This window comes from Sphaerodactylus townsendi, linkage group LG17 (genome assembly GCF_021028975.2).
Source record: "Sphaerodactylus townsendi isolate TG3544 linkage group LG17, MPM_Stown_v2.3, whole genome shotgun sequence".
Taxonomy (NCBI): domain Eukaryota; kingdom Metazoa; phylum Chordata; class Lepidosauria; order Squamata; family Sphaerodactylidae; genus Sphaerodactylus; species Sphaerodactylus townsendi.
Genome location: NC_059441.1, coordinates 17267732 through 17291711, shown reverse-complemented (window position 1 = coordinate 17291711; position 23980 = coordinate 17267732). Strand labels below are relative to the sequence as shown.

At 46.2% G+C, this 23980-nt stretch overlaps 1 protein-coding gene across 2 annotated transcripts in view; it reads left to right on the top strand.

Annotated features, from left to right (window-relative positions):
- The first annotated feature begins 14139 nt into the window (after positions 1-14139).
- Positions 14140-23980, top strand: part of SECISBP2L (SECIS binding protein 2 like) — a 43817-nt gene continuing 33976 nt past the window's right edge. For both annotated transcript variants that reach the window (XM_048481897.1, XM_048481898.1), the window contains exon 1: positions 14140-14381. In XM_048481897.1, the coding sequence (XP_048337854.1) occupies positions 14358-14381 (24 nt within the window). In that variant the 5' untranslated portion in view covers positions 14140-14357. The remainder of the gene's footprint in view (positions 14382-23980) is intronic.

The window sequence follows — 23980 nt, the reverse complement described above, 5'->3', positions numbered from 1 at the left end:
CAGCCTCTCCTCATAGGGAAGGTGCTCCAGTCCCTCAATCATCCTTGTTGCCCTTCTCTGCACTTTTTCTATCTCCTCAATATTCTTTTTGAGATGCGGCGACCAGAACTGGACACAGTACTCCAAGTGCGGTTGCACCACGGCTTTATATAAGGGCAGCGGTAATCCTTGCACAGTTTTATTTATCAACTCCTTTTCCTAATTATCCCCAGCATAGAGTTTGCCTTTTTCACAGCTGCCATGCATTGAGTTGACATTCGCATGGAACTATCAACTAAAGAGCGCGTAAATCCCTTTCCCTGGTCTGTGACTGATAGCGCTGACGAGCTTGGCCGAAAGCGTCTTAACGTATCTGTGGCTGGCATCTGTGCAGGCAAAACGTTAGGAAGAAGATCTACCAGACCATGGCCACACAGCCCGGAAAACCCACCACAACCAGTTGAATCCGGCCATGCAAGCCTTCGACCAATACAGTAATAGGAAGCTTCACAGATGCGTAAAAGGATGTCAAGAAGGGAGTGCAAATTCTCCAAGGAGCTCAGGGTACCTTGGGACGAGTTTTGGTTTTTCCAGCATGGTGTCATGGTTAAGAGCAGATGCACTCTAATCTGGAAAACCGGGTTTGATTCCCCACTCCTCCCCCTGAGTGGCGGAGACTTATCTGGTGAACCGGATGTGTTTCCACCCTCCCACATTCCTGCTGGGTGACCTTGGGCTAGTCACAGTTCTCTCCAAACTCTCTCAGCCCCACATATGCCTCAGAAGGTGTCTGTTAGTGGGGACAGGAAGGGAAAGGAGCTTGTAAGCCACCTTGAGTCTCCTTACAGGAGAGAGAGGAAGGTGGAATATAAATCCAAACTCCTCCTCTTCCTCCTCCTAAATTAGCAGCTGGAGTGATTTTTACCCATTTTCTGTGTTTTTTTTTCTTTAAGTTTCTGTTCTTTTGAGGGGAAAAGAGCTGAGAAGAAGCTTCCAGTTGCTTTTAATGATACAATCCGCTGTAGTCAGCCAATAAAAGCATGAATCAACAGAACATTTAATATTTTAATTTAATTTAATTTATTTTGACGCTTCTCTTCATGCTTGCTTCATGTGGCGTTTTGGCAGTTGTAGACACAGAAGATCGTAAGCACGGTGGCTTCTGTAGCAGCTTGAAAATGGGTGATGAAACTGGCATCTTCTTTAAGGTTCCCATAGTCAGCAGGAATGGGGTCAGTGCCAACAATGCGCTGAACCAGTTATTGAATCTTGCCCCACTTCAATGGGAATCAAACAGGAATTGCTTCAGTCCTCCTGGTTTAAAATCTTCATGTCTCATTCTTCAAGGAGATGGTTTCAGAAGCTGGCTTGAGAACCAGAATTAAACTGAGCCCCAACCTTTCCTTGTCGGACACCAGAGTAAAGCTGGTTGAAAAATATGGATCTGCCAGCATAGGTCAAGAAACAGATTTTGCAAACTAGATGTAGTCCCAGCGCGTTCAGTTTATGCTGTCCTGTTGCAAGAATGGGAAGTGTGCAGTAGAAGAAGAAGAAGAAGAGTTTGGATTTATATCCCCCCTTTCTCTCCTGTAGGAGACTCAAAGGGGCTTACAAACTCCTTTCCCTTCCCCCCTCACAACAAACACCCTGTGAGGTAGGTGGGGCTGAGAGAGCTCCGAAGAACTGTGACTAGCCCAAGGTCACCCAGCTGGTGTGTGTGGGAGTGCACAGGCTAAGCTGAATTCCCCAGATAAGCCTCCACAGCTCAGGCGGCAGAACGGAGAATCAAACCCGGTTCCTCCAGATTAGATACATGAGCTCTTAACCTCCTACGCCACTGTGTAGAAGATTATTTGCTTAGAACCATCAGTTGGGTCCCCAAAAATATAACCTGTCTTGTTCTTTTTGATCGTTCTAACCCGGGGGTCTGCAACCTGTGGCTCTCCAGATCTCCATGAACATCTGGAGAGTTGCAGGTTGCAGACCCCTGTTCTAACCGGTTTAGTGACAGGGAGCAACCACTGTCCTCCAAATGTCCAAGCCCACAAATGTGCCCACTTGTTGATACTTGAGATTAACCCGAATACTTTCTGCAATTCTTTGTGTTTTTTTAATTTTATTTTGCAAAATATAGTCAAGGACCTCGCATGATGCTGTTCTTAAAGGAGCGACAGAATCCATGCGCAAGGCAGCCATCAAGTTGTGAAAAGGTCAGGGTGAGTCTGTGGTTCCATCATCGACAATGTGGTATTGTTGCTTTGAGTTGTGCCACGTTGAACGTACACAATGAACCGACAGTGACTCCTGCTCCATGCGCAGTAACTATACGTGGGTTTACTGAGATGGACTAGATTCTGACTGTTACGCAGACAATGGTGATAATGCAGTTCTTCAGAGCAGACTAGTAGATGGGGAAAGATTTTTTTTTCTCCTCATTCCAGAAGATGCAGAATCGGAAGATGAAACAGTTGTGAGTGCGATCAGCGTTCTGTTCCCCAAGCAAACCAGTCTTAGGTGCCCTGTACTTGGCCAGAACAGAGTAGGGAACTCACAAGCAAGGTTTAACAGTTTTTTAAAAAAAGGTTTTTTGCTTAGAAGAATTGAGACCCTAACTCCTCCCACGGTCCGACTAAAATAAAGTACTTCCTTGACAGGAACAACTTGAAGCTTGAGACTTTTCTCCTTTCCTGACTCCTTCCAGGATGGTCCACTTTGTCTGGGCTTCCTCTTAGTTCCTTCAGTGTCCTTTATCTGGATTCTACTTTCTGTTAACACCTTAACTTAATGCTCTCTATATACACCATAGATGTAAGAGATATTGCAGCCTTCCAACTCCCTTGGCACCTTAGACTAACTGAGCTAAACGGGCACTACTGGGTAATGAAAGGAAGGCTGTAAGGCTGCTGCCTCTAGGGCAGTGGTGGTGAACCTTTGGCACTCCAGATGTTATGGACTACAATTCCCATCAGCCCCTGCCAAAGGTTCGCCACCACGGCTCTAGGGGGCTTCTTAAAGGGACAGGGTCTAACTACAGTTCCCTCCCTTAGAACACTATACAAAGGAACTGAACCCATACTAGCTATAGCAGTGGTTCTCAACCTGTGGGTCGGGACCCCTTTGGGGGTCGAACAACCCTTTCACAGGGGTCACCTAAGACTCTCTGCATCAGTGTTCTCCACCTGTAAAATGGATAAATGTTAGGGTTGGGGGTCACCACAACATAAGGAATTGTATTAAAGGGTCGTAGCATTAGGAAGGTTGAGAACCACTGAGCTATAGGGACAGCTGAGACTTAATAAGAAAACAATAAGAGCTTCTCTGAGGGCATGGCAATCAGTATTCCCTGTAATGTACCTTTCGGGCCAATCTGGGTCAGAATTGACACGAGTCCACAGTATGCTATAATATCACTCTAAAATCGTAGCTCAGCTTCCAATGTCTCCAAGGGCTGCAGCACGGTTACTGAGCCTGGGGCGAGGGTGGCTGCCATGCCAAAAGGGAGGGGGAAACCCTGTGCTTTAGGCCAACCACATGTCCTTCTGCCAATCTTTTGACCCCTTCCAGTCCGGCTTCCGTGCTGGGCATGGGACGGAGACTGTTCTCGTCGCCGTCACAGATACACTCCGTATTCAGCTTGACCAAGGCGGATCGGCGCTGCTGGTGTTGTTAGATCTCACCGCAGCGTTTGATGTGGTCGACCACGACCTTTTGGCCCACCGCCTGGCCGCCTCCGGAGTGCGGGGCACTGTCCTTCAGTGGATAACGCTATCGTTTCTCCGGGGCCGGAATCAGCTTTCAAGTGAAGTCGCCGAAGGACCAGGCTTATCCCGGAAGTGCCGCTCCAATCTGCGGTGTAATACCCAGGAGGACATTACTGCGCTGTTATTTAACATCTACATCGCGACCTCTTGCTCAGCATGAGTTTCGATGCGGAGTTTTGGGCTGATTTGCCATCGAATGCGGCTGATGACACACAGCTCATTCTGTTGATGGAGGGAGCAGCCGCCGCTATCGCGGCTCTACAGCACTGTTTGGAAATGATGCGGTGGCTGGTTGGTTCGCGACAAGAGCAGGTTAAAACTGAATCCATCGAAGGGCGGAGATCCTCTGGCTACCGGCCATGAGGAGGAACTTTCCAGCCGCCGGTATTGTGGGAGGGTCACATTGGCAAACCGACCCCCTCCGTCCGCAACCTTACCGGCGGTCCACCTGGATTTGTCATTCTCTCAATGGAGACCCAGGTGGCCCTTTCAACGAGCGCGGGCTGCTTTTCCACGCTTCGTCAGGAAGCCAATGACTGGCCCCTTCCTCTCCAAAGCGGATCTAGCCTCTGTGATCCAATACAGCGGTTAAATCTCCAGATTAGACTATTGTAACTTCGCTCTACAGCGAAGACGCTTCCGCTTCGCGTTTGACCCGGCGATTAAAAACTGGTTTCACCATGCAGCAGCAAGATCTTAGCCCACGAGGCGAAGCGACTTTCGAGAACACATTCAGCCTGTGCTGCGGCAGCTGCATTGTGCAGCTTCCAGTAGAGTTCCGGGATCATCTCTTCAAGGTGTTGGTGAGCGACTGGAACGAACCTTTACCAAGGCCGATTCGCGGCCTGGGGCCATCGTGTGCCTTCCGAAGACCGCATCACCCCATGCACGTCCCCTCATAGCGTGGCCTCTCGATCGGTGGAGGCCAATCTACCTGGTGAAGTCCCTGGCCACTCGGCAATGCGGCTGGCCTCCACGCAGGCCAGGACAGCTTTACAGCCCTGGCCCCGGCCTGGTGGAAACGCTCTTCCACCAGCTGTCCGAACCTCTCGCGGGTTACCACATGAAGGGAGTTCTTCGCAGGATAACCTGTAGGACTTCGAGAAACTGTTCAGCGGGGCCTTTGGAGGAACCGGCAGCTAATGAGATGCCCCTTCCTTGGCCCTTAACATCTGGGCCGCTAACCACCTAATGAGACTCGCCATGCCTCCCTTTACCGTGGGGAGGGAGGGACTTTATATTTTTGGAACGCTGGACGCCACCTACATCTTGAATTTAAATTCAAATCTGAACTTGAGTTTTATATTTAGTAATTATATTGGGAAATTTTATCGCTGCTTTTAAATGTTTATTTAATTATATTGTGTTTTAAATGTTGTACACCGCCCAGAGCCCTTCGGGGATGGGGCGGTATAAAAATCTAATAAATAAATAAATAAATAAATAAATCAGCACCACAGACTTCCACTGCCTGGCCACCGCTCAGACGGTTAGAACGTGAAGCTAATACCATTGGAGGGCATGCGTATCTTCACAGGGCTTCATCTTAGGTTTCACATCCTAGTGTAGTGGTTAAGAGCAGGTCGATTCAAATCTGGAGAACCAGGTTTGATTCCCCACTCCTCCACTTGAGTGGCAGAGGCTTATCTGGTGAGCCAGATGTGTTTCTGCACTCCTACATTCCTGCTGGGTGACCTCAGGGTAGTCACAGTTCTTCAGAACTCTCTCAGCCCCACCTACCTCACAAGGTGTCTTTTGTGGGGAGAGGAAGGGACAGGAGCTTGGAAGCCACCTTGAGTCTTTTTACAGTAGAAAAAGGTGGGGTATAAATCCAAACTCTTTTTCTAATTCCTACTGAATTAAGCCCATCAACTTTACTGTGTTCCACCTAGCACAGTGATGGCGAACCTTTTCGAGACCGAGTGCCCAAATTGCAACTCAAAACCCACTTATTTATCGCAAAGTGCCAGCATGGCAATTTAACCTGAATACTGAGGTTTTAGTTTAGAAAAAACGGTGGGCTCTGAGGCGTGCGTTACTCAGGAGTAGGCTTGGTGGTAGTCGGTGGCTTTGCTTTGAAGCAACCCGTGCAACTCTTCCAATGGGTGAATCATGATGCTAGGAGGGTTTTCTCAGAAGCAAGCCCCATTGCCAGCAACCGAGCTTACTCCCAGGTAAAGGATCATGCTTTAGTTCATGAAAATCAGTGGGGTTTAATAGTGCTTAACAGGGTTACCTACACTGCTTCAACCCTTCTTATACATGCTGGCAAGAACTAAGGTTCTTAGGTTTTGCTAATGCCGTAATAATGTCGGAGGCCCAGCAGCCCAGGCCAGCCTAGATGTGGGGGGGGGGGGCACTCTGTTTGCGCGTGCCCACACAGAGGGCTCTGAGTGCCACCTCTGGCACCCGTGCCATAGGTTCGCCACCACTGACCTAGCAAAATCCGTCTGCAGAGCTACAGGGTTGCCACAACCTATATCAGCACTGCTGGCTTCTTGCAATGTGTGTCCAGACATCCTGAGGATAACACACCTTGTCTTTTTGCAGTATGAGCAGGCCTTGGAGTAGATGGAAACTGGATCATGAGTAGGACCCAGCACACACATCCCATCACTCTACCACCCTCTGTAGTGTGGATGGCGTGGTCCTTGGATGGACCAGCTATCGAAAGGATGGGCACCGTTGCTATGTTGTAATCCAACAGCCTCTTGAAAGTACTACTCGAGTTAGTTCTGAAGAGCATTCATTGTTGAACAAGTCTGAATAACAGCCATTCTCTTCTCTTTTTTTTTTCTTCAAGCGAGTGACCTTTATGTGGGTATGTATTTCTGGATCATAAAAGAGAATGGCACAATGGACATTTTCATCGTAGCAATACATTTGTCTTAAATACGATCTAGCAAATGTCTTAAGAAAATGTCACAGGCTATAACTTGACTGTCTGCGCGATCGTGGAGCAGGGAGAGTTCAGGATTCCTCACGAGCTGAACCGCATTCCATGTGAAAAAAATCCTGATGACCGTAACAAAGGAAGCGCTTGTTTGGGGGGGGTCTTGTTTGCAGCGAGCATTTTTCATTGGGTTCTCTGTCCAGGCGGACGAGTTCTCCTACATTTCTTCGGAAAAGAGCTGTGCCCAGGTTTTTTAAAGAACGTGTTTCTCAACAGAAGCGCAGCATGTACTAATACGTGAAGGAGACCGAGAGGGGTTCAGCGCGCTTTCTTGGCCAAGTTATGAAATCTGAACACTGGCTAAACTGGTTACTGACATTCTGTGTGTTTGGAACGCTCCTCTTAACACACAGGATTTGAAAATGCTTGCTGTAAACCCCTGTGGATCTGAGCGGATACACACCTTTCACATAACTGGTAGAAAAGATGGAAACTATTCATGAATGCAACATCAGAAACATCAGGAGAGGAATAGCCTGGAACATTTAATGCTGATACCAACAGAACATGTCGTTTATTTAAGGCAAGCCTGAATACCAACTTAAGCACTGTCGTATTTTGGGAGAACGAACTGCTAAGTAAATCTAAGTAAGACTGAGTTGTACGTCCATGGGCATTTTTGTACACAGGGCTTAAAGCAGCTCTTGCTTCAACCGCTTTTAATGGCGCCATAAATCCTACAAGGGCCAGAATGCTAATTTGTATTACAAATGCCTCTCCATAATGAAATATGCTCAGTTCTTTCTACCCTTTTTCCAGTTCACCTCCTATATCCCAGAACACCTGTCCGATTTCCCCCCATTCTTCCAAACTTCACATACAAGCTACAAGGGTCAGTGCTATCAGTCACAGACCAGGAAAGGGATTTGGGCGTCTTAGTTGATAGTTCCATGGGAATGTCAACTCAATGCATGGCAGCTGTGAAAAAGGCAAACTCTATGCTGGGGATCATTAGGAAAGGAATTGAGAATAAAACTGCAAAGATTGTCATGCCCTTATATAAAGCAGTGGTGCGACCGCACTTGGAGTACTGTGTCCAGTTCTGGTCGCCGCATCTCAAAAAGAATATTGAGGAGATAGAAAAAGTTGCAGAGAAAGGCAACAAGGATGATTGAGGGACTGGAGCACCTTCCCTATGAGGAGAGGCTGCAGCGTTTGGGACTCTTTAGTTTGGAGAGGAGATGGCTGAGGGGGGATATGATTGAAGTCTATAAAATGATGCATGGGGTACAAAATGTTGACAGAGAGAAATTTTTCTCTCTTTCTCCCAATACTAGAACCAGGGGGCATTCATTGAAAATGCTGGGGGGAAGAATGAGGACTAATAAAAGGAAACACTTCTTCACGCAACGTGTGATTGGTGTTTGGAATATGCTGCCACAGGAGGTGGTGATGGCCACTAACCTGGATAGCTTTAAAAGGGGCTTGGACATATTTATGGAGGAGAAGTCGATCTCTGACTCCCAATCTTGATCCTCTTTGATCTCAGATTGCAAATGCCTTAGCAGACCAGGTGCTCGGGAGCAACAGCCGCAGAAGGCCATTGCTTTCACATCCTGCACGTGAGCTCCCAAAGGCACCTGGTGGGCCACTGCGAGTAGCAGAGAGCTGGACTAGATGGACTCTGGTCTGATCCAGCTGGCTTGTTCTTATGTTCTTATGCTGTATCAAGGTTTTAACACTTTTGGAGCTAAACAACTTGATCTGGAGAATCAAACACTTTTATCTCAGGCAAACAGAGCTTGTTCTCCCTTGAGTTATGGACTCTTTCCTTCGAGAAGAACACTGCCAGCATATTTCATCAACCTCACTTCACCGGCTATGAGACAATCATTTATGCAGGCTCGGCTAAAGGTCCTTCCTTCGGCCATCACGTGGGGAAGATTCTCTCAAGTCCCTTTACGAGAAAGGTTACGTCAGGCGTCTGCAACCTGTGGCTCTCCAGATGTTCATGGACTACAATTCCCATCAGCATCTGCCAGCATGGCCAACTGGAACATATTCTATTGCACCGTACTAATCATATCAAGTGAGGAGATTATTCATCGAGCCCCACATAAACAGATGTCTACCCATCTCTGATTTGGATAAGATTCGGCGGCTTCTAAATGACTGCAGTATTAGACTAACTGAAGACGTGGCAACATTTTTAGTATCAATTTAATTAAGTACATACAAACCGAATAACTGGTTTCAATACCTTTGACCTTTTTTCCTTTTTACCTATGCCAAAGGTAAAGGTAATAGTAATAACTAAACAACACGTTTCAAACTCGGGTTTACGAGTGGGGTGTGGGAAAAGTCTTATTGTGCCTGGTGAGTCCAAGACAGGTTGTGTCTGTTTCATAACACATAATGAGAACACATAGCAACTATGAAATCGACAGATCCCCAACAAGGACAAGCGCTTTCCCCCCTGGAGTTCTGATTAGGTTTTTGCTGATGAGAGATAACACGAGTTTTACCTCTGTCACAATGCTTTGCTCAAAACCAAATGAAATGTTTACTTTGATCTTCTCTTGAAACAGAGCCAGGTCATTTCAGAATTTGTTCTAATGACCTGGACATTCTTTTTTTTAATCGTAGATTAATCAAATTACACATGGCCTTCGATCATTTTGCTTGTAGGAGAGTTGTAAAGCCACGTCAATCAATCACATTATGTGATATCTTTAGTGTGCCATGTTTCTCAATTGTAGTTATGCCAACAGAATCAAGCAGACTTATAAAACAAGGATAATTCCCAGAAGGGTGTACATGCAAATGCTCATAGCAGAAGTGTCTATTTCCTAGAGGTAGTCTTTCTTGTGCATCATAACCTCTGGATTGCGTTTTTTTTTTTAAATAAGACTTTAAAGGCCTATGTATAAAGAAAAACCAAACAACCCAAAGCCAAGTAATAAAATATGAAATGCATAAAACCCAAAAAATATTGACATTTCTGCTATGGACATTTACATAACTGCTAACTTTGGAGTGTAGAGGCCCACATTAAGTTTGTCAGACGTAGAGCTAGTCTAGTCTAGTGTGTCTTTTCAAATAAAAATACCCCCCATTTTTTTCTACGCTTACCTCAGCTATAAATTCATGAGGTGTCCTTAAGTAACCTCCAGTTACACAAACACACGCACCCTCTTCAGCCCCATAGGGAAATAATACTGACCTGCTTGAAGGATTATTGTGAGAGTTACTGGTGAGAGTGATATAAAACTTACTTCATAAGAACATAAGAGAGAGAACATAAGAACATAAGAGCAAGCCAGCTGGATCAGACCAGAGTCCATCTAGTCCAGCTCTCTGCTACTCGCAGTGGCCCACCAGGTGCCTTTGGGAGCTCATGTGCAGGATGTGAAAGCAATGGCCTTCTGCGGCTGTTGCTCCCGAGCACCTGGACTGTTAAGGCATTTGCAATCTGAGATCAAAGAGGATCAAGATTGGTAGCCATGAATCGACTTCTCCTCCATAAATCTGTCCAAGCCCCTTTTAAAGCTATCCAGGTTAGTGGCCATCACCACCTCCTGTGGCAGCATATTCCAAACACCAATCACACGTTGCGTGAAGAAGTGTTTCCTTTTATTAGTCCTCATTCTTCCCCCCAGCATTTTCAATGTGTGCCCCCTGGTTCTAGTATTGTGAGAAAGAGAGAAAATTTTATCTCTGTCAACATTTTCTACCCCATGCATCATTTTATAGACTTCAATCATCCCCCCTCAGCCGTCTCCTCTCCAAACTAAAGAGTCCCAAACGCTGCAGCCTCTCCTCATAGGGAAGGTGCTCCAGTCCCTGAATCATCCTTGTTGCCCTTCTCTGCAACTTTTTCTATCTCCTCAATGTCCTTTTTGAGATGCGGCAACCAGAACTGGACACAGTACTCCAAGTGCGGTCGCACCACGGCTTTATATAAGGGCATGACAATCTTTGCAGTTTTCAGTTGTAATTCCATTACAGACTAAGAGAACAAACCATCCCTGCACCATTCTCTCCTCGAAAACCCTACAGGATTGCCATAAATTGCCTGCGATTAGCTGGACGAAAGGGTTACGTGACATTGGATAAGACTGAGTGGACACGTTGGTTAGACACAACTTGTGTCCAGCCAACATTTCCACTCAGTCTTATCCAACATCCCTCCCTAGTCCAGCGACCCCTTCCCTTCCTCATCAGCAGAAAAGCTGGTTGGACCCAACCTATTATCACACCAACCTATTATTGCCCAGCTCCTGGGTAGAAATTTGATGTTCCAGCTTTTGGGTAGAAATTGGTTGAACGTCCTGTTCTCAACGACTGTGTATCCAAAGCGAGGCCTTCGATTAGAACTTTAACTTGAAGTGATTTTGAGGACTTGCTGGCTAGCTGTGCTTTTTGGTTTGCTGGTAAGTTCAGGGGTTTCCTTCCATATTTTGCTGAAAAGAGAGGTCTGGGTAGCTCAGAATGGAGTTATGCATGTCTTGGTAGGGTTGCCAAGTAACCCCCGACAACTGGCGTGGGTGGGGAAGGTTGCCTGAACGTTTGGTGATGGAACCTGGAGAAGATGGAGACCACAATGGGGTACAATGTTATAGATTTCAGCCTCCCAACACATCAATTTTCTTCCAGGGGAACTGATGAACTCTGTAGTCTGTCAGGAGTGCTTTGATTGTGTCTTTCTGCATGGCAGGGGGCTGGAGAGTCCATGTGGACTCTTCCAACTCTATGATTCTGTTATTTGAACCTGAGTCTCACAGATCCTAGACTGACATCTCTGGTCCCTTTCTTCTCTTTGCTCCCATCTTTGCTCCAACAATATCCCTTTTCATAGGTGCTTGTAAAGGTTAACCTAAAAGAATTATGGGTAATGGCAATGCATTGCAGGGTTAGCAATCTCTAGAACTTGAGTACAACCAATTATTTTGAGAGCAGAGAAGCAATCAACAGGAGGTGACTCATTTCATAATTGCCATGTTGTTCCGTCACACACGTTTCTGATAAAATAATTGATCACTGTCACTTAAAGTGACAGAAGTTGACTGCTGAGTTGTGTAAATCCCAACCACACTTCTGAGCCATAAGCTGGATCATGTCTGTGATTTCCCTGCTTTGGAACAATAGCTGAGGTATGGTAGACCATCTCCAGGGGAGGCCTGAAGATCTCTTGGAATTAACAACTGATCGCCAAATTACAGAGATCGCGTCCCACGAAGAAAATGTCTGCTTTGGAGGATGGACTCTAGGGTATTACACTTTGCTAAGATCCTGACAAACCCAAACCCTGCCTCCTCCAAGGCTCCACTGTCAAATCTCCAGGAATTTCTCGACCCAGAGTTGGTCACCTAATGCATCAAAATAACCACTGTGCGCTGCCAATTCAGAGCTCCTCATCCAATGGTATCTGTGTACGTCCCCATATCTACAAACTTGTCTGGGCTTGGAAGAAACCCAACATAACTTGCTGTGTGCTTAGAAAGCAAAAAACAACCCGACCAACGAATGGTGCTTAATAGCCTTTTGAAAACTTAAGTGCCTGGTTTAGGATAAGAGGCTACAATGACAATTAAACACGAATGACCTGCTTCCCAACTCATACGATAGTCCAAATAACGTGACCAGATACCTGTAATCGCATTAAGGTTGCAATATCCTGCCTTATCTGACAGGCATTTGGCTTAACCGCGAGCAGCCCTATCCTAAGCATGTTTTCTCAGAACTTTAAATCCACTAAAGTTCAGGTGGCTTACTCATTTATTGATTGATAACATTTTTTCCCACTCTTCCTCCAAGAAGCTTTGGGTGTGTTCATACCTTGCTGCTATTATTTTCACAAGAAACCTGTAGGCTGAGAGGGAAAGAGACACTAACAGTAACTGGGTCAGGAAACTCAGTACATTTCGTGAGGGTTAGGATTTCAGTACCCTGACCTGGCTGGCCGAAGCTGATCTTGACAGCCCTCAGAAGCTAAGCAGGGTCAGTTCTGGCTAGTACTTGGATGGGTGACCTCTGAGGAATGCCAGGGTCGCTAGGTAGAGGAAGGCAATGGCAAACCATCTCGAAACGTAAGTTGGTTGCCATAAGTCAGCTGTGACTTAATGATGCTTTACATTTACACACAAGTCAGCTGTGACTTAATGATGCTTTGCACCGCCCAGAGCCCTTTGGGGAAGGGGTGGTATAGAAATTTGAAGATAGTTAAATAAATAAATACATTTAGCCTAAAGAAGAGTTCTGCAGACCTCAAAAGCTTGCACAGTGCTATTATGTGTCATTGTGGGTTGGGCTTAAGAAAGACATTTGTGGGAGTTAATTTTAATTACTGCTTTTGCCTGTTTTTAATGTTGCTGTGAATTGTGCTAGTCTACAACCGTGTTTTATAGCTTCTTCTTCTTCTTTGATTTATAAACTACTCTTCCCGTAAAACAGGCTCAGAGTGAAGGACAGCAAATTAGACAATTAAAATCAGCAACATAAAATACCTATATGACAGCAGCAATCCATATAAGCTAAAATCAACACCCAAAGGAGAGAAAAGGAAAAAAGTCCAGCTAAGTTTAGTGTGTGCGTGTGTCAGAGTCTCTCGGATCACAAATATACATTTATATACATATAAACACACTTAACTATATGTGTATATATATGTCTGCATATACACACACACAAATCTGTATCTATGTATGTATTTGTCTGTGTGTGCATATATATTTATGACTATGTATTTACACACACATATCTATGTGCATGTGTGTGTGTATATATAACCCCCATATATATATTTACACACACAAATCAGTATTTATGGGTACAGTAATATATATGTGCGTATGTATATGTAAGTGCATATACACAAATCTATCTATCTATCTATCTGGCCTTAAGACCAGGTGCTACCGATATGATGCTTGCATACTGAACTTCAAATGTTTTTAGATGTTTTAATTAATGTATTGGGTTTTACTGCATGGTGAACCGCCTAGAGCCCTTTGTGGATTAGGCGGTCTATAAAATCAAGTAAGGAAGTAAGTAAGTAAGTAAGTAAGTATCTATCTATCTATCTATCTATCTATCTATCTATCTATCTATCTATCTATCTATCTATCTATCTATCTATCTATCTATCTATCTATCTATCTATCTATCTATCTATCTATCTATCTATCATCATCATCATCATGATGCCTGCCTGCCTATCCAAAAGCACACACATTTATATACAAATATATATGTATGCACGTGTATATGTGCATGTACACTATCTACCTACCTACCTAGACAGACAGACAGACAAACAGAGAATAGGTCTGTCTGTTGCCAGCGACCTGCCAGGCCCAGCGGTTGCCTAGTGACGCGCGGGCAGGAAGGGCGGTGCCAGAGGCGAGGGGACGCTTTAAACCAACGCCGGGCGGGCCGGTTTGTCTCCTGCCGGCTTCCGTCCCAGATGATCCCTCCTCCTCCGCCGCCGCTCCGCCTGCCCCCTCCCTCCCTCCCTCCGCCTCCATCTCTGGCCCGTCGCTGGTGGCGTAACCGGGTCTTGTTGAAAGCCGCGTCAGCCGCCGCCGCCGCCGCGCTGGGTGTGAGTGGCAGCCGGTCTACGAAGGGAGGAGGAATGGGGGGAGCGGCCCGCCGTGGTCCCCTTCGCGCCTAAGAGGAGCCGCCGCCGCCGCCGCCTCCCCGGGCCCGCTGTGGCTGCTGGAGCCATGGACAAAGCCGTCGGTGGGCAGGTAGGGAGGGGGACTTTCCTGGCGTTGCTAGGCAACAGGGGGTTCGGGGAGGGAGGTCTTGGGGGGGAGCGATGGGCGGCTCTTCACCCCCCCCTTCTTCTCCTGCCTTACAGGGTTGGTGTGAGGATAAACTGGAGGGGAGATTCCCCATTGAACCCACTGGGCTGACTTTGGACCAGTCACTCCCTGTCAGCCTCACCTACTTTGCAGGGTTGTTGTGGTTAGTGTTGTGGATCTGGGAGAGCTGGTTTCGCACGCACAGCCCAATCTCTGACTTTGGGTCAGCCAACCAGTCCCCTCCCCAGCTTTCCCTACCTCGCAGGATTGCTGTGTGAATAAACTGGAGGGGGGGGGATCCCCCTTTAGCCCACTGTAGTGCCTTTGGACAGCCTCGCCTCCTTAGAAGGGTTGTTGTGGATCTGGGAGAGCTGGATTCGCTCTCGCAACCCAGTCTTGCTGTGCGAGTTTGGGCCAAGCGCACACACCAGCGCTGTGCCTCACCTCTTCCTGTGCAGGGCAGTTGTTGTGCAGACCGGGTAAGTTGCCTTGGATTCTTTGTAGGAAGGGTGGGATGAACAGTTGTTAGGTGGATAAAATGGCGCAAGTCGCCCGGCAGGTGCCCTGTAATCCTTATGCGGCCGATCCTCTGGAATAAGAGGGTCATAACTGCCCAGTGGCGCCTTAGACTGCTGTATCCTGGTGGGAAGGCTTTTGCTGGCCTGGAGCAGGTGCACACTCCATGAGCGCACACGCTGCGAAATTAACTAACTTGCTCCCTTTCGCAAAGTGCCCCGAGAGCTCTTGCGGGCCTCTTTTCCCCCCCTTTTTGGCTGCGAGGAGTAAAATTGATGTGTGCGCCTGATAAAAGCAGAAGGCACACTCCTGCTTAGGCGAGAACGGTCGAGAATTAGCTCCCCCCCCCCCATCACTGAGGGAAGGGGGTGGTCAAAGTTCAGGCCAAGGGAGAATTACATGCAGCTGCTAAGGATTTAAAAGGATTAATGGCAGATCTGGAGGGAGAAGTTGTTCTGTTTGTTTATTTTGCTTATTTATATTTGACATTTCTACCCCGCCAATCTCCCAAGGGGACTCGAGGCGGCTTACATAGACACAGATAGTAAAACAATATAATATACAACGATATATAAAAAAATAGAAACATTAAAACCATTTGCTAACAAGAGGACATAAAACCTGTGTAACAAGCATAAAGAGAGCAGACCTATGTGCTGCACCTATACGCTGTCTCCATGTGCAGGGTAGCTTTTATAAACGGGCTAGCCGATGCGGGACAGGGCAGCATTTTCCAACCTGTTTTGTAGGATGACCCACAAGTCCAAATCTCTTTGGTATCGTGACCCCTCAAGTCTTTTGGCCCCCGAGGCAAACTAAACGCTGATGTGGACAGCCCCTCAAATGCTCAGAAGCATTTGGACGGGAGACCTCCAAGGAGCGCCAGGGTCGTGACATGAAACCACACGATGGCCACGGCCTCTGAATGTCTCTTGCCTTGAAAACTGTACCGACGGTTGCCATAAATCAGATACTACTTGATGGGGGGGGGGGGGGAGCAGATTATGATCTTGGCACTCATCTAGTTCGGTATCCCGTTTTCTTCAGTGGCCATCCAGATGTTTTTGAGACAAATGTTGCGTGAAGGGAGCAGCCATCCCCACTATGAACCCAAAGCAAGTGGCATTCCCGCATGTATGGTTTTTGCCTTTGATGGTTACATTCTAGCCCAGAGGTCTGCAACCTGTGGTTCTCCAGATGTTCATGGAGAACAATTCCCATCAGCCCCTGCCACCATGGCTGATGGGAATTGTAGCTGATTGGGAATAGGTTGCAGACCCCTATTCTAGCCTCTGACACCCCCTTCTGCCTATGTTATTCTCTGAGTTCCCCACCTCTTCCTGTCATTTTCTTCTGTGTTTACAAGAATAAACAGCTGGAAAATATCTGATAGCAAAGGATAAGCCGTGTCCTTTCTCCCAATTGCTTTCCGTTCCAAAAAGGCAGCTTCCCAAAGCCACTGTTCCTTCTGAGACCCCTGGACACAGCATGCACTGTTGGTGCATCGCTGCACACGTTTGCTTGTGGTGTGTGATTTGCTCCTGAAGGCAAAAGTCATCGTTGGTGAAACAGGCACAGACTTCAGTGGAGCACAAATTTATCCCTAGTCCGTCAGGCGTAACCTTACTCATTCAAGTTACAACTCAACCCAACCGACGTGCATTTCCTATCTTAAACTGAAGCTGTTTTTCATTTCTATAATTTTTGTGACATCTGACTGTTCCTGAAAAATGTTTGTGGCCTTGCGTGAGGAGTTTGTGGCACTGCATCAGAACAGATGGAGGGGACCCGTGGTTCCTTCCCCAACATTTTTAGTTGAGAGGATCTTGGGCAGACCCAATGTCCCCTTCCCGGCATCCCCCCCATGCTGGTCCTCTGTATTTCCTGTCCCCAGAAGCAGCGTTTCCTGTAGATCAGCGGGCTGCAGTGGGAGAGGGTGAAGGAGACTCCATGGAAAACTTATGATCCAGCTCATTGTCTTATTCCCTTTCACAACAGTTTGAGTCACGCTCCAGTGTTTTCTGCTTCCTGCCTTTGCTGCTACTAGCAGCAGGAACCCCCAACGATTACAGCTTTGTTTACACACAGTGCCTTTTGTCTACAACTTACCCTTGTTGGGAACTGGGAATTAATGTAGAGATGATGGACAGGGGAACACACCGCTAAGGTGGTCGGTTGTGCCAAATGGGTAGCTTTGGCTTGGCGGCTTTGCTAGCTTACTCTGCATCTGCTACCACATCACAGCCCGCCCTTCTCAGTGGTTGAGCAAAGGCGACCTTCTTGTGTTAGTGACTGACCTCTGCTCTCCAAACGTGCCCTGCAACTTAAGCCTTGGAGCCTTGCTGGCAGTTAGAATAGGTATTACTGGGGCAGGAAGTCAAATGCTCTCATTTGATATAATGTAGTAGCGTCACGTGTTTGTAAACAGCCGTTCCTATGAGTAGTGCAACTAAGTGGGCTATGAACAATGGCTTGCATTCTCTGAGAATTGAATATGCCAATGAATTACTTGCTATTACTTTTATTGGTGCACTTCTTAATTGACTCTTTTTTTTGATAGTTAAGGACATGCTTGTTTTACCAAAGGACTGCGACAGCATAGAGATTCAGCGGGTTGTTTTAAACAGGATTTTTTTGGGGTGCCATCTTTTGCCTGTGAGCAGCAGTGGCATAGTGGTTAAGAGCTGGTGTACTCTAATCTGGAGGAACCGGATTTGATTCCCCGCTCTGCTGCTTGAGCTGTGGAGGCTTATCTGGTGAACCAGATTAGCTTGTGCACTCCAACACATGCCAGCTGGGAGACCTTGGGCAAGTCACAGCTTCTCGGAGCTCTCGGAGCCCCACCCACCTCACAGGGTGTTTGTTGTGAGTGGGGAAGGGAAAGGAGATTGTAAGCCCCTTTGAGTCTCCTACAGGAGAGAAAGAGGGGATATAAATCCAAACTCCTTCTCCTCCTCCCCCTCTTCTTTCTCCTTCTCCTCCTCCTCCTCCTTCTTTTTCTTCTTCTTTTACTACTACTGCTACTACGAGAATACTATTCAAGAGTTGCTAAACAATTTGCATTGCTGGATATAGGAAGAGGTTGTGGATCAATAACCTTAATTAGTACGGGTTATGATTAGTCTTGAGCTGGCTTGATTAAATGAGAAAATCTGGATGGCTGATTTACCATTCCTGCGGGTTTTCCTTGCAGCTTCTTGCCTTGGCACCTGTGGGTAGGTAGGTCTGGAAGCCCAGGACACACATCTTTGAATTGGGTTAAGAGGGAAGCTTCCGTGTTTCTTGTGGTTCCTCTCTGCCCAGAATTCAGAAGATGGGGAGTGTCTTGGAGGGCTTCTCATCTTTTTAATCTGCCTCCTATCCCGGGCAGGAGGCCTTAAACAAGGTAGTTTCTGGTAAGGCTTGTAGCATGTAAGATGCTGGTTGTTCAATGGCTGAAGAAATGCTCCTAGGCCCCTTCCACACATGCACAACATTGCACATTCAATCCACTTTCAAAATTGTTTGAAAGTGGATTTTGCTATTCCACACAGCAAAATCCAGCTTCCAAGTGCATTGAAAGTGGATTGAAAGTTCCTTATTTTGCGTATGCGGAAGGGGCCCTAGTGCTTGATGGAAGAGGAGTGTGAAGGCAGCAAAGCCTTCCTTATCTTATTCAAGTGTGTACAAATGTAAATTTATCCTGTGGCCAGTTCTGCACAGGCCTCGCAAGTGGGGGTGCACCGGCATACTTGACGCCTGTGCACCCCCCAGGGCCGTTCGCACGGTGCCCACTGGTGCAGATTCCCTTTTACCTCCACTGAGTTGCTGTCACCCTGCAGAGGTCACGGCAAACGCCCCTGTGGCCATGGCGATGCTTCCAGGGTTGGAGGCCAGGAGAAGGTAAGCCGAGAGAAGGTGGAGCCGAGGGAAGGTAAAAGGGGGAACTATAGCGGCGCGGGGAAAATGGCGGCATCAACCCGGGCTGCCGCTCGGGCTTCCAGCATTCCGAATTGGACTCCCACGGGTTTTCAAAGGAGTACTCAAAAGGCCGCTATTGTGGGGAGGTGGGTCCGTTGTGAAACTTTCGGCCTCCAGCTAGGCGCTTTCGCATGTACAAAGTCCTCCCCCACAACGGCGTTTTTACCGGCCCCATGCCAGTCTATATGGCCCGTGCAGAATGGGCCAAAGTCTTTACACCCATGAGGTTTGTCAGGGCAAGATCCATCAAAATATTTCCTTTAATTCTGTTCACTGGTGGGTGAAATTCTTACTGCTGAGTTAAATAGCACCTACTTCCCTATAAGTGTGCGTAGAATTAGTCTGTCTTACAGAAAAGAGTAAAATCGAGATTTCTTAGGCAGTTGTGTAGCACGCAACAAGTTATAGAAGTTGAAAATATTCCTCTGCTGAATTGTTTTGCGTGTGCCGAAGTAGGAACTTCCTTCATACAGCATCTTAACTTTAGAATCTTGCTTTTCCACATAAAGAGTTTTATTCAACCAGCTTTTTGGTGGGTGAAAAGGGGAGGGGGATCTCATTTGGTCCCCAAAAGGCATTCCTGTATACCTACAGGGGATGGGACTCTAACAAGGGAGGGGACTTGTCAGTGACATTGTGAAAAAAACCCCAGCATGTGGCTTGGATTTTGGGATTTCTGAAAAATGCAACCTCTAAACCTGATTGAAAGTTGTTTATAATATTTTTAGACGGCATTCAATTTACCTGGGATGTTGACTTAGGAGAGCTGATATAAGGGGGAAAGGCCAGATCAATAAGGAAGTTGACAGTTGAATAACACTTCAGGAAGGAAACAGATTCCAGAAGGCTAAGTAACCTGTTGATCTCTTAACGCAGAAAAACAAAACTGCCTTTAAAACATTACAGGAACAAACTTATATGGTCCTAGGAAGCTGATGCCTCATGAAAGTTAAGGAGGTTCTTAATAAAACAGTAATTGCAAGAATTATTCCTTTGATGGTGGTGGAATTAATATCGGGAAGGTAATATCATTGGATCCAAGTGTTCTGGGGTCATCTGTAGGGAGGCTGTGTGCTCTGTTTAATAGCATCTTTCTGGGAACAGTTCTTCTCTGAAACAAATCAGGCTAGAGTCTAGTCTGGCTAGTAACAGCCACCTGAAATAGTCTCTGTGTCACAGGTATTATGCAGAGACTGTGACACGCAGAGTTTGTCTGAGTCCTTGGGACTGAAATCTAATAATAAAATAAAAGTGTGCATCGCAGAACAAGCAATGCTTTGTTTTACAGAGCCTTTCTCAGGGATTCATTTCACATGGGAAAAGCTCTTGTATCTCGTTTAGTGTGAGTTAGTTCTAATTTACAAGGACTTTCTCAAATACCGATTCTCAGGCTGCGTACTCTGCGACAGCCTAAACAGTCCCTAAACTTTCAGCAAACTAGCCCAGAGCCCCTCTTGAGGTGATGAAGTACACATTTCTTTGATTCCTCTCTCCTCCCAGGTAACAGCGGAAGAATATTGACCAGTCATTGTCCTGCTAGACATATTTCAAAACTTTAAAATCTGTTTCCTGGCTCAAACACTTGTTGACACGACTAAAAAGCACAAAAACATAGCTGAAAAGTGTCACAACCGCAAGGAGTTTCACTGCAGTCACAACTCAACCGAAGCCAGCAAATCAAGAAAGTTTCAGTTGGTGATAACAGATAAGATGGAAAATCACCAACCTAAATTCCCTTGGTAGGCCATTCCAAAGAGCCATCCGGCAGAAACATATTGCATGAAATTAGGGTGGAAACTAGAGTACTGCTGGATAGTGGCAGATCACGGTCATCTTGTTTTCACATTTATTTACAAGACCATCTATCACCATTTCTTTGCAGCTGTTTACTTGAGTTTTGTGGAAAGCAGTGAGCGAAATATTCTAGCGCAGAGTGATGGCTTTTGACCCCAACAATGGAGTTTTATGTGGAAGAAAGCTGCTATATTCCAAAAACAAACTCTTTGATATGTAATTTTTACAGACGTATACACTGTCCTTCCTCTTGTTTTTAAAATATGGCTTGCAAGCTTGTCCAAAGACTTGATGGTAGTTCACGCTCAGCGTGGGCTGTTGTACTAAACATTGTGTTTCAAGTGATTTATTAACGCAGCACTTTTTGTGATATCCATAGTTCTTCATTGCAGGAGTAGCGTCCGTTCTTGGGCGGGGTAAGCGTTGGCAGTTACGAACTCGGGCAGGTATAAGGCACAGTGGCTGAAGATGGACTCTTACAAAACTTTGTTCAGAATGCTGCTGAAATCTACTAGAACAGGGGTAGGGAACCTGCGGCTCTCCAGATGTTCAGGAACTACAATTCCCACCAGCCTCTGTCAGCATGGCCAATTGGGAATTGTAGTTCCTGAACATCTGGAGAGCCGCAGGTTCCCTACCCCTGTACTAGAACAAGTTTCATTACTCAAACTGGACCGTGGTGGTGGCAAAGGAGGTAGAATTGTACAGTGTATTCCTGACTGCTTTCTAGATTAATGCAATTGATGAAGTCAGCTCTGACTCACAGAACGTTCTGCTGGAATGAGTGTGATTAGTTTTCAAGGTGCCAGTAAGGGAAGATGAAATAAACAAAGCTGATTTATGCTAAGCCAGACCTTTGGTCTTTCTGGACCACTGTCGTGTTGTGCTCATCACCTGCCACCTGGTTCTTTTAACTGGAGATGCCACAGATGAAACCTGGGACCTTCCGCAGGCAAACCAGAGGTTGTATCTCTGAGGCGCCTTCCGCACATGCGGAATAATGCACTTTCAATCCGCTTTCCATGCACTTTGCAGCTGGATTTTGCTGTGCGGAATAGCAAAGTCCACTTTCAAACAGTTGTGAAAGTGGATTGAAAGTGCATTATCCTGCATGTGCGGAAGGGGCCCGAGCCTCTCTCCTTCAATGATCTTGATGGTGCTTTATGAACAATGAATAGAGGGGTTTACCTCAAAGTAATAAACCACAGGACAGCAAACGTAGGCTGCCGTTGTGTAATCAGTTTTATGCCGAAATTGAGGAATGTTCACTTGAATAGACTTGTGGCATGAAAGTTTTTTTTTTGTATAGCAGTTCAAGTTAAGCTGTACTTCCTTGTTTAATCAAACCTCTTTCTATCCACAATTTCATAACTTTCGTCCTAACTTTGCCCCCCTCTAATGGCGTGGCTTCTTGGAAATTCTTGCCCATTTTACTTTCCCCCATCACAGGAGTGGGGAAATGTGAAATCGGATAGCGAAGTTGTTGCTTCGGAGTAAATGCTCGTGAGAATAAGCTGTTGAATATTGAATACAGGTATTTCTGCAATGAGGCTTCCTTCTCACTCAGAGTCTGTTAACTAGGCCACACTGGTCTGTGCCAGGGAAACCCCGGGTTTGGATTACTGCAACCTGCTCCACGTGGGGCTGCCCTTGAAGGTACCTTGGGAATTTCAGTTGATAAAAATCTGGCTGCATAATCTTCTGATGGGAGTTAGCTGTTGGTTATGTGTGGCACCAGTTTTGGAACAGTTTTATCGGTTAAGTATCTATTTCTGGGCTTAATTCAAGGTGCCACCATTGCAGTAATTTGTGTTCTGAAGGGCTCCCTCTTCCCTGAACCATGCTGAAATTCTTGGAGCATCTCTTCCTTTTGCTATTTTCTTTCAAAGGAAAAGCAAAAAAAAAAAAAGGTGTTTGAGGATAAAGTCCCTAATATTTCATACTCATTGGCAAAGTTCCTTTACATTGCAAGTACCAGAGCCCCTCGGGGATGGGGCGGTATAAAAATCGAATAAAATAATAATAATAATAAATAAGTAGAATACGATTCAGGGGTGGCCAACCTATGGAGCTCCAGATGTTCATGGACTACAATTCCCATCAGCCCCTGCCAGCATGGCCAACTGGGGCTGCCAGCATGGACATAATGTGTAATAGACTTCCCTCTGTGATACACCTCTGAAGATGCCAGCCACAGATGCAGGTGAAATGTTAGGAACAAGATCTACCAGATCACGGCCACACAGCCCAGAAAACCCACAACAACCAAACATACAAGTTGCTTAAAGACAAAGAGAAGCTCACATTTATCAGTGCTCCTTTTTAGCTGTCCGCCCATGTAAAAGCTGCTGTCTATCATGTATTTGAAACACAATATGTACATATCTGCCTTGTGTTAGGTACATCAGGTGCCTTTGGCCACCCGAAGAACAGCACAGGCTTCTGTTTTAATGGGTAATAATGAATGTCCATTACAAGGGTTTTGTGTGTGCGTGTGTTTGTTGTTGGTAGATTGTAGTTTGAAGATTAAACACAGTGCTGTAACTATAAGGCCCAAGTTTACCAGCCTGTTCCTGCCGGTGTCATCTTCTGTCCCTGCAGCTGCTGAAGAATACAGAGGCTTTTATGTGGAAAACAAAGGCACCTTCTTCATCAGTGATGTCTTGGAAGAATTGTAATTGTCTGAAGGAAATGTATATCATCAGCCATTGCATAAATTCTGTTGAACTACAGGAAAAAAACGGCATTCAATTATTTCCTGGGGTGGGGTGGGGGGGCTTGTTTGAAAAGAAACCTTTCACGAGGACAGTAGGACAGTGATAGCGAACCTTTTTGAGACCGAGTGCCCAAACTGCAAACCAAAACTCATTTAATTATCGCAAAGTGCCAACACAGCAATTTAACCTGAATACTGAGGTTTTCGTTTTAGTGAAAACATGGATTTGCCATTATTCAGAAAAGCGCCAAGCGTTAGCATTTTGGGAGTAAGCTTGGTGAAGCAACTGTGCAACGCTTCAAATGGGTGAATCACGACCCTAGGAGGGTTTACTCAGAAGCGAGCCCCATTGCCAGCAACCGAGCTTACTCCCAGGTAAAGGATTGCGCTTTAGTTCTTTGCATGAAAATCAGTGGGGTTTAACAGCACTTAACAGGGTTACCTACACTGCTTCCCCAAAACTAGGTCTTAGGTTTAATGCTAATAATCGAGCCCAGCAGCCTAGGTCAGCCTAGATGGGGGGGGGGGGCACTCTGCGAGTGCCCACAGAGAGGGC